The sequence below is a fragment of the Ceratotherium simum genome, chromosome 36, assembly GCF_057802395.1.
Source record: "Ceratotherium simum simum isolate JZ-2026a chromosome 36, ASM5780239v1, whole genome shotgun sequence".
Classification (NCBI taxonomy): Eukaryota; Metazoa; Chordata; class Mammalia; order Perissodactyla; family Rhinocerotidae; genus Ceratotherium; species Ceratotherium simum.
In genome coordinates, this window is record NC_141935.1 from 15,528,617 (window position 1) to 15,542,554 (window position 13,938).

At 38.5% G+C, this 13,938-nt stretch overlaps 1 protein-coding gene across 3 annotated transcripts in view; it reads right to left on the minus strand.

The window, feature by feature from the left end:
* The window catches only part of ESRRG (estrogen related receptor gamma), a 612,201-nt gene that overhangs the window by 169,121 nt on the left and 429,142 nt on the right, over positions 1-13,938 (minus strand). For all 3 annotated transcript variants that reach the window (XM_087424360.1, XM_004439655.3, XM_087424359.1), the window contains one exon: positions 11,197-11,612. In XM_087424360.1, the coding sequence (XP_087280486.1) occupies positions 11,197-11,599 (403 nt within the window). In that variant the 5' untranslated portion in view covers positions 11,600-11,612. The remainder of the gene's footprint in view (positions 1-11,196; positions 11,613-13,938) is intronic.

Below are 13,938 nucleotides of genomic sequence, written 5' to 3' on the forward strand. Positions count from 1 at the left end.
ATGGAAAGCACTTAGAACAATGTGTGGCGTATTGTAAAAACTAATATATTCATTATCACTATGACAAATTAATAAATTCTTCATCTATTATTGGTAAAGGCACTGTACTAACTCAAGAGGCTGAAAACAACTATTTATATTGTCCACATATGTAATTACTTATGGATAAGCCAAAGGAGGTAAAATATTAGAACTTCAAATTGGGGAGCATCTGAAACTCCTCAAAAATGTTTAAACATTCTCCTCACACTCATTAGGATGGCCACTATCAAAAAAAAGAAAATACAAGTGGTAGAGAGGACGCAGAGAAACTGGAACCCTTGTGCACTCTTGGTGGGAATGTAAAATGGTGCAGCCATTACGGAAAACAGTATGCAGCTTCCTCAAAAAATTAAAAATAGAATTATATGATCCAGTAATCCCACTTCTGAGTATATATTAAAAAAATTGGAAACAGGATCTCAAAAAGATATTTTACACCCATGTTCATTGCAGCATTATTCACAATAGCCAAGAGGCAGAAACAACCTAATATCCACTGATAGATCAATGGATAAAGAAAATGCATTATATACATACAATGGAATATTATTCAGCCTTAAAAAAGAAGGAAATCCTGTCATGTACTACAGCATGGATAACCTGAGGACATTATGCTAACTGAAATAAGCCAGTCACAAAAAAGACAAATATTACATGATTCCACTTATAGGAGGTATCTAAAGAAGTCAAACATATAGAAATATAAAGTAGTATGATATTTACCAGGGGCTGGGGAGAGGGGATAATGGGGAGTTGTTCAATTGGTATAGAGTTTCAGTTTTGCAAGAAGAAAAAGTCCTAAATATCTGTTGTACAACAAGATGCATATAGTTAACACTAATATACTATACACTTAAAAATGGTTAAGATAGAAAATTTTGTTATGTATTTTTTATGTTATGTGCATTTTATGTTATATGTATTTTATGTTATGTGTTTTTTACAATAAAAAAATAAAATAAATTTTAAAAATTAATGTTGAAACACCATTTCTTTTAAATATAAACTTATATTTACTTTTAGTATAAACTAGAATGCTTTACCAGCATCCTTTACCTAATTTTGCTTTTACGTAAAACTTTGAAAATTGTGTAAGTGAACTCCAATGACAAGGCCTTGATGTTGTTGAGTCCCATTATGGCAACTTCAAAAGAAAGTAAATCCATGCAGTGTGTATACTTTATCACTCTAAGATATTATCTCAGTTTATCAAGTAATATATCAGAAAAATGAATCACTGCCCTAGGCTTTCCCAGTAAACAAAAAAATTCTGACCCATGCCTCTGAACCCCACCCTGCCATTCCTTATAACTTGTCTCACAGCTTCCAAAACTTGAATTTTAACAAGTACTGATGTATCCTTTCCTCAGGGTTCAGCAAATCATACTGAGACACTGACTCCTACAACTAATTACTCAAAAAAGTGACCCACATTCACATCAATAGAAACTTCAGACAAAAAAATTCTCAACACTCATTTTTTGTTTTCTTCCCTACATTTAGGGTGAACGTTTCCATCTACTCTAACTGGATTTAGCCATAACCAATTTTGAGTTTCTTTATTTATTTTTTAATTATTTTATTGAAGTCATGTTGGTTTATAACATTGTGTAAATTTCAGGCATACATCCTTGTATTTCGGCTTCTGTATAGGCTGCATCGTGTTCACCATCAAAAGTCTAGTTTGCTGGAGGAAGCATCTTATCATGTCATTACTTTAACCTATGTATAAAAACATGCATTTTGGAAAATATAGAGTACAACATATCATTCCTATTATTTGTACTCGAGCATTTAATATGGTGCTCTGTAGACTGGGGCTATCCTAACAAGGTAATTTATTGGTTGTTTCTCTGAATAAAAACAGTGTTATTTGTCAGGGCTGGGTTCTGGATTAAGGGAGAACAAGAAAGAAAGAATGAAAGCTATTAGAATGTCAAGAGAGGCACTGATACCTTTGCTTGGGTGTTTATTGTATAATCAAAGAAGGGCCTCCAGCCCCTACATCAAAATAGTCATCAGATAATACTAGGGTGACTAGGAGGGCACACCCTCAGGAAAGTCCAGTGATCTGCAAGTAAAGCAGCAGCCACACCCCACAACTTAAGAAGTCCCATCACAAATGTAAAAAGTCCACCTTGTAACAGACAGGAAAGTAAAAGGTATTTTTAAAGAATTAATTGGAACCAATCCTTAAAGTCCCTCAGACCTGAGCATGTAAACAGTTACTTGCTGGGAGAAGGATTGCGTGGAAGGGCAGGAGAGCCTTTGGATTTGACAAGTGGTAGTCTAGGGCAGGCTAAGAAAAGAGAATTACTCACCAACAAAAGCCTTGGAAAAAATGGCAATGAACTTCCTTTCTGAAAGAGAGCGACTGAGTCAGGAAGAGGTATGTTCACGTGGCCCAGGTGGCTCAGGACATAGGATGTTATCACCCTGCCACTAGGGAAGTACCAGGTCTCATGCCAGCTCCACCCACAATCAGCCTCTGAGAGCATCTTTCCTTCCTGTGGCTACTTCCGAGGACAGTGGCTCAGGTCAACCATGGAAAACTGATTTTATTTTCTGAGTGCAGAGGGTTTTGTTAAAGAAAAAAGAAGTTTCCAAAAATAAATGAAAGAGAGCATAGGCTCTTTTTTTTTTTTTTAATTTTATTATTGATTTGTTCTTTTTTTTTTTTTTTTTGGTGAGGAAGATTGGCCCTGAGCTAACATCTGTGCCCATCTTCCTCTATTTTGTATACGGAATGCCGCCACAGCATGGCTTGATGAGCAGTGCATAGGTCTGTGCCCAGGATCCAAACCTGCGAACCCTGGGCTGTCGAAGCAGAGTGCGCAAACTTAACCACTACGCTACGGGGCTGGCCCGCATGGGGTCTTAAGTATGCATATGTAAAGATAATCCAGAATAACATCGTTATTTTTTCTGATCCTATAATGTAGGCCATATCCGAGTAGAACTGATGGAGAATATATGAATATTACAGATATATTAGAAGTTCAGTGAAAATATGAAGAGAGAACTAAGTTTTAAAAATTATTAAAAAGCTTGTCCTTTTATTAATTGGAATTATTGTACTTTTAAGAATTAGTGATACTGCTACTACAAAACATCTTTTCTTTAAATAAAAATAAACGTAATATAATTTATCACAGGAACATGAAATGCATACTATACCTTCTTCCCAACCACTTTGAAGTAACATACACAGTAGAAGGGAGAGTCACTCATTTTGCAAACACACTGCTAAGAAAGTGAATTTCGTCTGCCTAATTTGACGAATTATCAAACCCCACTAATTTGAGAGTGAACTACAGTTGGACATTTTACCCTGGCATGAAAAGTTTTATTGCAAATTCATTTCCTCCCTGAATGCCATTGGTATATACCCCTCACATGGGACAGGTTCTTATCCAGTGTCACCCAACTGGAAAATATACCCTCTGAGTCAAAAGTTAAAATGATTCGTCGATTCTAAATGACTTTCAAAATACAGTAACATAATATGATGTGTTTAATAAACATGTAAATGACACCAGAGATTCTGGTGTCGCAAATTTGAATTCTTAATATCTGAAGGACAAAAACAGAGTGAAGATCATTACCTTTTCTTTTCCTTGATCAAAGACCAACCATGCAATTTAATCTCTGAAAATAATCACTCTTATTTTATACAACCTAAGATCCCACTTTTTGTCAGCCACTCTACATGTTACTTTATTTTAACTTACACTGAACTGTTTTCTGATTAGTTAGCCAATACACGCACTTACATGTCATAGTGAAAAGAGACTAGAAAATTCTGATCCCTTAAAAAGTAAAAATATTCTGAAGACTGAGATGATAGACTAAAGTTATCATGATAGAGAATTTGCTTTCAGTAGACAAATGATATGTATGCAAAGTTGCCTAGGAAGTCTTCTGGAATGAAAATCTTGGCAGTCAATACTAACTAAAAGGAAGATAAAGTGAGGGTGTTTTGGGCTAGCAGTTACCCAAACTATGACCAGCAGTCAAGTGGAGTCCTAGGCATGTTTTCATATGCCCCAAGCTCAGAGTGTTTTTTTATATTCTTAAACAGCTTAAAAAATAAAATAAAGCAAAGCAGAGTATGTGACAGAGAAGGCATGTGACCCATAGATCATAAGGTATTTACTATCTGATTAACTATCTGACCCTTTTCAGAAAAAGTTTGCTGACCAGTGGCTCTTTAACAACCTCAGAAGTGATGACAATTTAGGTCAATTCCTAAAAGTCAGAACAACCCATGGAAAAGGAATTACTACTCATTCATCCCAAGAACTGGGTTCACTAAGCCAAAACTGAGAGAACTGAAACTATAAATTATGCTGTTTCCTAAAACATCCATTCATATAATACATATTATCTACCAACAGAGAAAGTCTGTACCACTAAATTTTACTATTAAAATAAACAGTGAAGGTAACAATTAAAATAGCAGAAGCAGAATAATATTTCTCATTTGGCAACATAAATGCATTTCCAAAAATCAGGCAAAGTTGTCATCAAATGCAAGAAAAAGTGGAAAAGTCAATTAAACCTATAACAAAAGCAAGCTCTGAGTTAAAGCAAATGAATTTTAGACAATATTTCTTTTGAAAATATTACCTCAACATTTAACTTAATACGGCACCCAAACTGATAATCACTGAGATTCTTCAAGTCAATTTAAACATTTCCAGACTCGTTTGGATTTTAATTTTAGAACGCATTAAAGTTTTAAAGCTGTCATTTATAAACTGGGGTAATTATTTTCCCTAAACATTCTTCAAGTTAAATAGACAATATTTTATTTTTTTCCTTTGGAAGGTTCATATGTTGTTCATATACTCAATTTGTAAGTTCTTATTGCCTCCAGTGTTGCAAATATTCTAAGACTAAAATAGCACATGATGACAAAGAAAACATCCAGGAAAGATCCTCTAGGACTACACTTCAGGAAGGAGTCAGCAATTCCATACAGAAAAGAAGTCAGCGGCATCAGATCCTAGGGCTGTGCCCATAGCCTTTAGCATATGGCTTCCAGGCAAATGCTTACTTTTTGATGCCCCATGTTTATGGTGATATTTAGGCTCTTATCAATGCAACCTTTAGACCCAGACAAGAAGAGCCCCTACCCAAAAGCCCTGAGCTTTAGAAGCATCCAGAGAGCAAGGAGCCCTTTAACAGGCTAAGGGGATAAGCCCAGCTGCAGCAGACCCCCTTGTACCCCATGATCCCCAGTACCTGGGACTCTCAAATTCCATGGCGAAATCACCACAAAATCCCTTCCAGGGCCTGTGTGGGCCTCCCTGCTGGGTCTATCCTCTGGAAGGTGGCCTGGACTGGAGTGCAGTGCTGATGTGCACATTAAGAGGCCTCTGCATGGTCAAGGGGCAGCCGTTTGGAAGGGTGGATGGGCCCTGGACATGTGGGCAGGAGTGTCCACACTATATACAAGACACGACGGGAAGTAGAGGGGGAGGAAGAGAAATGGGCTAGCTGCAGGCTAAGGACCTGCTCTCCTTCTTCTGTCTCTTTCTGACATACAACTCCTACGAGTCTAAGAATTAAAAATGCAAAGCCGGCCTCCCAGGCCATTATGAAGGTGTATTTGTCAAATAAGAAAACAGAACAGGGCTGGCCCTGTGGCTTAGCAGTTAAGTGCGCGCACTCCGCTACCAGTGGCCCGGGTTCGGATCCCGGGCGCGCACCGACGCACCGCTTCTCCAGCCATGCTAAGGCTGCTTCCCACCTACAGCAACTAGAAGGATGTGCAACTTAGACATACAATTATCTACTGGGGCTTTGGGGAAAAAAAGGAGGAGGATTGGCAATAGATGTTAGCTCAGAGCCAGCCTTTCTCAGCAAAAAGAGGAGGATTAGCATGGATGTTAGCTCAGGGCTGATCTTGCTCACAAAAAAAAAAAAAGAGAGAGAGAATAGAACATATTTTGCTCAGCAGTTTGTTACCTTGATTTATAAACTTTTAAATATTTACATATATGGTATGTGGGTGTCTACTATATTCCTGTCCTGGGTCCCACAAACGCTCCGATTGGACTTCAGTTCTCATAATGGTCACTCCTCTGTCTCAAGTGGAAAAGACATTCTGCTTCATTTCCTAAATCCCACAGGCTTAAGCTCAACTGGGAATCTGATGTTTTAGGCAAGTTCCAAAATCCCGGCTCCCTTTCTGATTTACCCGGTTTCCCATACACAGTCACAGCAAACGAAAAGTTAATTGATTACCATAAAACCAATGGACTTTCCAGTCAGCTCACCTAAATGCCTCCTGGTATAAAAGGGCACCCTCCGTGAGGAATGGCTACGGGGAAAGAGTGTCCGTTATCACAGCAGAAAGGTGCACAGCTGTGAGCTGAGAAAGGTTAGGCATCCTAGTTTAGCACCAAGGACACCTCTTTGTGCTACAGTACTCGAACCACCCAGTGCTTGAGTGTCCCAGTCATATAGCCAATATCAACCAAAGTCAATAATTTAGTGAGCACTTACTATGGACCAGGCACTTTCCAGTACATTCTCTCATTTAACCCTCACCACCTGGGAAAGAGAGGTGCAGGGAAGTTAAGGTCTCTCTCAGCTGGTAAGTGGTTGAGATTTGGATGTGGTTTTATGTGAATCCAAAATCCAGGCTACAATAAATATCTAAAAAAAACTCATATTTTTAAAAGTGGGGGAATAAAGGATGGCTTCTTGTTAGCCCTAGAATGAACAGTTGAAACGGCTATATTAACCACACAAATACATATAAAAAAATATAAAGCTTATTTTCCATATTCTTATATAGAAATAAAAACTTCGGGGGCTAGTGTTCTACGTATTAAATAAGGAAATATCTTTTGACCTTTTTTGGGTATAAAGACATTTTCCTTCTATTGTCTCCTTAGCCAGAGTCCATGGAAAACTCTTAAGGAGAAGCTCCAAAAAAAAAAAAAAAAAAATCCCCAGTCATTTACGAATTGAGGCCAAAACTAGAATTAGAAAAAAATCAAAATAACGATATCACAAACACAAAAATTAATAAACCTAGAAAATTACAATGAAATCACCACTGCCACTGTCACCTTGCTGGATGATAGGGTAGAACTCTCAATGTCCTCTAAAAAATTGGTCAGCAGAAAAACAAAACAAAACAAAACAAAAACCTTGACTTTTACCTACGTGCTAACCTCATTCATAGGTTTCCAATGATAACCTGGAAACAGTCAATAAAGAAAATATGCCTTTCTGGTTGACTTTCACTGAAATCTATGATTAATTGCCTTTCACAACTGGAATACCACACTCAGCTTTGAAAAGAACAATTCTCATTACTTTTCTCAAGCTGTGTTCTGGAAGTATGTTCTTTTGGCTCTAAATTTAAGAAGTATTTTGCCCAACTTTTAAAATTTATATTTATTACATATTTTATAACCAATCTTAAAAATAAATTATTATCACAAGAAATAAAGATTCTAAAGAGGCAACATTTCCCATGAATATTGTCCTTCCGTCACATGAATGAGAGCAGAACCAGGTCCTGGTGAGGAATAATCCACATTCATAAATGTTGTGGCCAGAAGGGTTGTGAGACAGTAGAAGACGTGTTCTTAAGGGGAGTTTCGAAGTCCTTTCTCATTCCCTGGAGAGCTTTAAGGGAGGGAAGGGAGAGACTACTATCTGTCATAGTTTGGCTGCAATTCTGCCTCAAGGCATGAGAATGGATTCTATGGTCCCTTCAACATCAGAATAAGAATCTGTGATGATACAACAGATTCTTCCAGCCACATCTTTGTGAACATCTTTGGAGTTCAATCGCTGTCACTATTTGGCCACAGAAAGGAGGGACTGTTCCTGTCTTCCTTACAAGCACCTAATTATTACATTAGACTTTCACAATTTAATCCCTTTATTTGCCTCACTGCCTTTTTGGGGGCTAAGTAAGCACCACCGTGTGACGCCCGCTGATGCGGCTAGCGGGGTACCCTTACTGAGTGCTGCCCAGCTGCCAGCTACAAACACAGCCAGGTGGGCCAGTCCAGAGCGCTAATCTGGACAGTGACATCTCTGTCTCCTGCTCAAAATCCTTGAAAGTTGCTTTCTCCAATATGGAGCAAAACTGAGCACTATACATCAATGCCAGGAATCACCCTGTGCTTTGCTTTGTTAAGCTTTTGGGAGCATTTCAGCATCCTAAGGAAGAATCAGGCATAGAATTCCAATTGTTCTATTCCAATTATCGCTCAGTAAATAACCATCGCATGTGGGGAGGGTGAAAGGGGTAAAGGGGCACATGTGTATGGTGATGGATAAAAACTAGATTACTGGTGGTGAACACAATGCAGTCTATACAGAAGCTGAAATATAAAAATGTACACCTGAAATTTACTCAATGTTAAAAGCCAATATGACCTCAATAAAAAAGGTAAATAAATAAATAACCATTGCATAGCTATTCATATCTAAGCTATATGATTTTTTTTAAACATCTGTCGGGAAATTTTTTCACATTGTTGTTTTATCTTTAGAAAACATACTGAGGACCAAGGAGTTTAATCCCCACCCTACCCCAAAAATTTGGTATTCCCTCAAGGCGGGAGACATTTGTCTGAGGAATTCACCACAACTCACAAACCTTTGGGAGCAAAGCTTTAAAAAGATGTTGATAAGATGAATCTCCAGGCAGCAGACTGCCCGGCTCACAGTAGGTTCTCAGTAAATACTTGTTGAGTGAATGGGAGTGGTTCTCATATTGAGAACTTCTTGCTTAGATCAGCATACACAGCATTTGTTAATTTATTCCAAAATATTTGTTTATCTTTGTGTAGTTAAACTCAGAGCTGTATAAACTGAGTTCACAAAATCAAATTACTAACAGTTTAAATTTTAGGTACTCTGTAACATAAGTATTCTAATACTGTTGGACAATGGCTGATAAGAACTCAAAAGATCTGAAGTGTGTGTTCACTCTCAAATTTTGCAATATTAGTCAATAGGCTGAAGAGATTTTTCAGATGTCCCAAAGTGAAAGGATTTACATGTGATTTTACATTTTATTTTATCCCTAAGCATTCCATGAGGTGAGTATTAATGCCTTCCATTTATAGGTGAAACAAAAAGCATAGATCCAGTGGAGGAAAGATTTTGTAAGAAAATGCTAATAAAATATGGCAATTAGGATCCATAAAATATGAAGATACAGCTATTAAAACATTTAGGCAATTCATGCATACTCACACTAACTTGGCTTGTCTTCTTCAGTTAAAACTATAAAAGGCCATGGAAAGGTTAGCCTTAAATAGCCACTCTATTATGTAAGAGTTATGATGTCTTGAAAAACTGTGCACTTTAAGTAAACTCTTTAACTGCATATTCATCAGCCACACATCAAGGAAGCTATGTAATACACAACACAAAAGCAAGTGGGAGACAGTACAACCTATTCCACTAAGGACAGTCACTAAAATCTTCAGTGCAACTGATTAAGAAGACTTGGCCTCCTAGATGCTCTCAAAAGGGAAGGATGGGAGATTACTCTCTGTGCACATAAGTGTTTCAGGATTTTGTTAAAATATTTAGAACGATTAGTTTAACAAACATAATCTCTTTTGCACTTTAAAAATCAGTATATCACTAAGTTATTCAACTGATTTCAGTTATGTCCAACAAGGGACCATTAGATGACAACAGTTAGTTGTCAGTGGTAAATCAGCAGCACCATGGTATATAAAGAGGTGGTTCTCAAACTTGGGAGAGCGTTAGAATGACTTGGAGGGCTTAGTGAAACACAGATGGTGGGGCTCCACCCCCAGAGGTTCTGACTGAGGCAGTCTGGGATGAGGCCTGGGAATCTCCATTTCTAACAAGTTCCCAGATGAGGCTGACACTCATGGTCCAGCGACCACACTTTGAGAAGCCCTGTTATAGAACACAGCCCAGTACAGCACAGTGGTTCTTAACCTTGGCTTTATATTCAGCATCAACCAGGAAGCTTTCAAAAATCCCTCCTTGTACCCAAGACCCACACCCAAGACCAACTAATTGAGAATTTTGGGCTATGAGCCCTGGCATCAGTATTTTTTAAAAGTCTCCAGGTGATTCCAGTGAGCTGGCAAGGTTGAGAACCACTGATGAGTGAGAAGACACACTTGTATCCACAACCGGTTGTTAAGAAGACACATTTTGTAAACCATTGAGCAGAACAGAATCACTGGTGTGCTGAGGATCCTCGATAAACAATTATTCTTTCCTTCCCCTATTTTCCTCAAAAGTGTATCACAAAGGATCTAAAAAAGTGAAACATAATTTTCTGTGGGAATATATATCTATAGCTTTTGAAAAGAGCTGAGTTCTATATTTATGGATTACTAGTTTAAAGAGGCACACGCAAATTTTTCATGTTTTTCTATATCTTATATGGGAAATAATATTGCTATTCATAAATCTTGAGATTTATAAAGGTTTGGGTATATCTTATATATGTTGGAGGTCTATTTTATAATTTGGCATTATTTGGAAGACTTTTCACACAAAGTCATTAAAAAGTGGGGAAAGTATATCCAACCACAGGAAAAGAAGGAAGGTAGCAGATAATTAAATTTGTCTAGAGGAGTGATTCTCAAAGTGTGGTCCCTGGACCAGCATCATCATCATCACCACCAGGGAATTTGTTAGAAATATGAATTCTAGGGCCACCCCAGGTGTAACAAATCAGAAAATCTGGGGATGGGGCCCAGTGATCTGCATTTGAACAAGCTCTCCAGAACCATTGGCCTGAAGTATTTATTATTTTCATGTGTCTGTAAGAAGAACCGAAGGGGAAAAAGCACTATTAATCCAGTGTGCACTTGTTCAGCTGCTAAGCAGACCCACATTACTCTAATAGGAGCTGTGCTCTTTTAAACTCCACCCAAAGCTTACTATCATTCCATCATTACAGCACAGTGAAAGCAGAACTAACTGATAAGGGGTATATCCAGCGGGAGTTGATTCTATGAATCCTCCACTATCAATTTTAATCTATTTCTATTTTGTACTCAAGATAGAATTAAGACGGCAAAACTTGACTAATAAGGATAAGGACTAGGAAAACAAACCAACCAACCATCATGTGAGGCTGGAAGAGGGTAGGGTAGTCCCAGGTCCAATACTAACCTTGAATCGTCCTCTTGAAGAATGCCTTACAGGCTTCACACGATGCTACCCCATAGTGGTACCCAGAAGCGATGTCACCACACACTAAACACAGTCTCTTGGGCATCGAGTTGAGCATGTATTCACACTTGGTCTGGGGATCTTCAACGATGGTGCTGGAGCAGTCATCATACAGTTTCCTGACAGGCCCACTGCCTCCTAGGATAGGAGCGGAAGGGTAGAGAGGTGGAGAGTCCAGTCCGTTCTGATGGCCATTCATGGTTGAACTGTAGCTCCCGCTGGCGTCTGAGGAGCCACCTGGGCTGTGGTGGTTGACGCTGTCCGTCAGGGAGGCCGGGCTGGAGGGTTCCGTCTTGATGAAGGACGAACAGCTGGAATCAATGTGCCGATCTTTGTTTGACATTCTGCAGAGAAGCCTGAAATGTAGGGAGATACAAAGAGAGGGAGAAAGAGAAGGAAAGAGTGTCAAACACAAAGACCAAAGAGGTAGAAACAAAAAGACGAAAAAATAGAGAAAGTGAAAGAGAAGGATGAAAGGAGAAAAAAAAAATAGAAGAATTCATATGTTAAAAACATCGCTCTTTGAGAGCGCTGCCTAAGAGCTGGGGATTACACATCATTCATTCCGTAGTCAATATCTCTTGTTCTACAAGAAGGTAATCAGCATTAGGCCATGGCAGGGTTACATCAAAGTGCCCAGACAGGCCATAAACAAAAGCTCTAACAGTCCAATTCCTTTTATTTTACCTTTCTCCTGGAGAAACATGTCAATATCTAAATCTACTCGCCAGATGCTAAATTTATCCCTGGAAGAGGAGTGATTTGCAGAGTCCGTATTATTTCTAAAATTGTATTTATCCTCACTCTACTTTTCCCTTCCACATTCTGAAGCTGCAATCATTTTATGATGAGCAGAATCAAACTTTTACTTTCAAGACTGAACAGATGATTCCTCAGCTCTGTAATTACTGTTTGTCAGCACGCTTCCATAAGCATAACTGTGTCTTTTATTGATCTGACGAAGACACATAGGGAATATATCCTCGATCACTGTGCTTCTTTATTTAAATTGCTCTATTTCATAGCCATTTAGTAATATAGAAAGACATCAAGTATAAAATTCTAGCCAATATTTAAGGATGATTTCCTACAGCCCACAAAAGTTAGTGAAATGATCACCAGCAATGATTAATAAACATATGCGTGTGTTTGTGTGTGTGTGCTTTGCCATTGTTTGAAAGATGAATCAGGAGAAGCCATCTGAGCCTTCTGTATACTTGCGCATCTATAAATCTGATACTTTACATTCAGCAAAGTAAAGAATGTGTCATACTTTCTCCTGAAAAAATGAGATTTGTGATGGTCCCTTTTTCTCCCTTCTTTTGGTTTTTTAACATCATACTTCCTAAAAGCAAATATGATGAAGCATCTAATCTGACAAACTCTCTCTCTTATCTAGAAGAAACATACTGCCCCTCTTTCTTTGTTGGACCCATAAGTGATCAAATTTCTGAAAAGGTAATTAGATGAAAAGATATAATTGGTCCTATTTTCTTTCCGCTTAGCCACAGTGCAAAACCCCTTTTAGTAAAGTCTCTAAGAACCTCTGAGAGCCCACTATAGAAAGAAGAGGTGAGAGTTGAGAAAGGGACTTAGATAATTGCTTCCCAGTGGAAAGTTGATTTATGGGAATCCCACAGGGTAATGGTCATTCACTAGAATTTGGGGGAGTAGTCACAATATAACCAAAGGGATGCAATTACCTCTTTCACTATAAATCTAATGATATTTTATCATTGCACAAATTTCATGCTGTCCTCCAGGTCCCCCTCCCCCCACCAGTCTGTTACTTTAAAATGAAGAAAAAGATGGAATTTCCTATCAGGAATGTTTGCTGAACTGTTCCAAGAAGGCAGTCTCAAGAGCAAGAATTTGCCTCTTAACCAATCTACTGCACACTGGCAATTTTGTTCTGCTTTCTCAAGTAAAGCAGAATCAGGATGTAGAGAAAGCAAAGAGGAGGGAGAAATCCACAAAAATATCTTCTGGCTTTCGCCCATCACTTGTACTGTCCTTTCCCCAAGAACTAGTGAAAGAAAAAAGTATCCCCCTCGCCAGCCTGAACTACGGCGTCCTCTCCCGTCTGCATCTGCTGCCTTGTACCCGTCACTGTTAATGAGCGTTGTAATTAATAGATCGCTCTCCTTGTCTCCCTGCTTGCACTCTGGGCTAAGCACTTTTCCTCAAGTCAACGTTTGAAAGAAAGCGGGTCGGCACTGACTTACAGCAGCCTTGCGAATTCCTTTTAATTTAGAGCACTTACCCCACCACTTCACTTATTACCTTATAATTACTGGACTGCTCGCACATACATTATGATCTTAGAAGAGAGTTAGAAGTTATTAGGGTACTAAAACATGGTTGCTACCCTTTCCTCTCTCGGGCACTGAATTTCTCACAGCTATGACAATTAACTCTTTCGCCATCTGCCTGCAAGGCACTGTTTCTTTTTTTTCTTCTTCCAGAAGAGAGTGGCTGCGAGCTGCTTGATCACAAAACACCAGGCTTTCTCCAGGCTCTCTTTTCTTCTCTCTCTTTTTTTGCATCATCTGTGGTCAATTTCATCCCAATTTTCTTCCCCTCAGGCTTTTTCTCATAGACTTCTAAAATTTGCAGATTTCTTTTTTTATTTTTAACTCAAATTTTAGATTTTTCCTTGGAGTAAAACAGGCTCTTCACTGT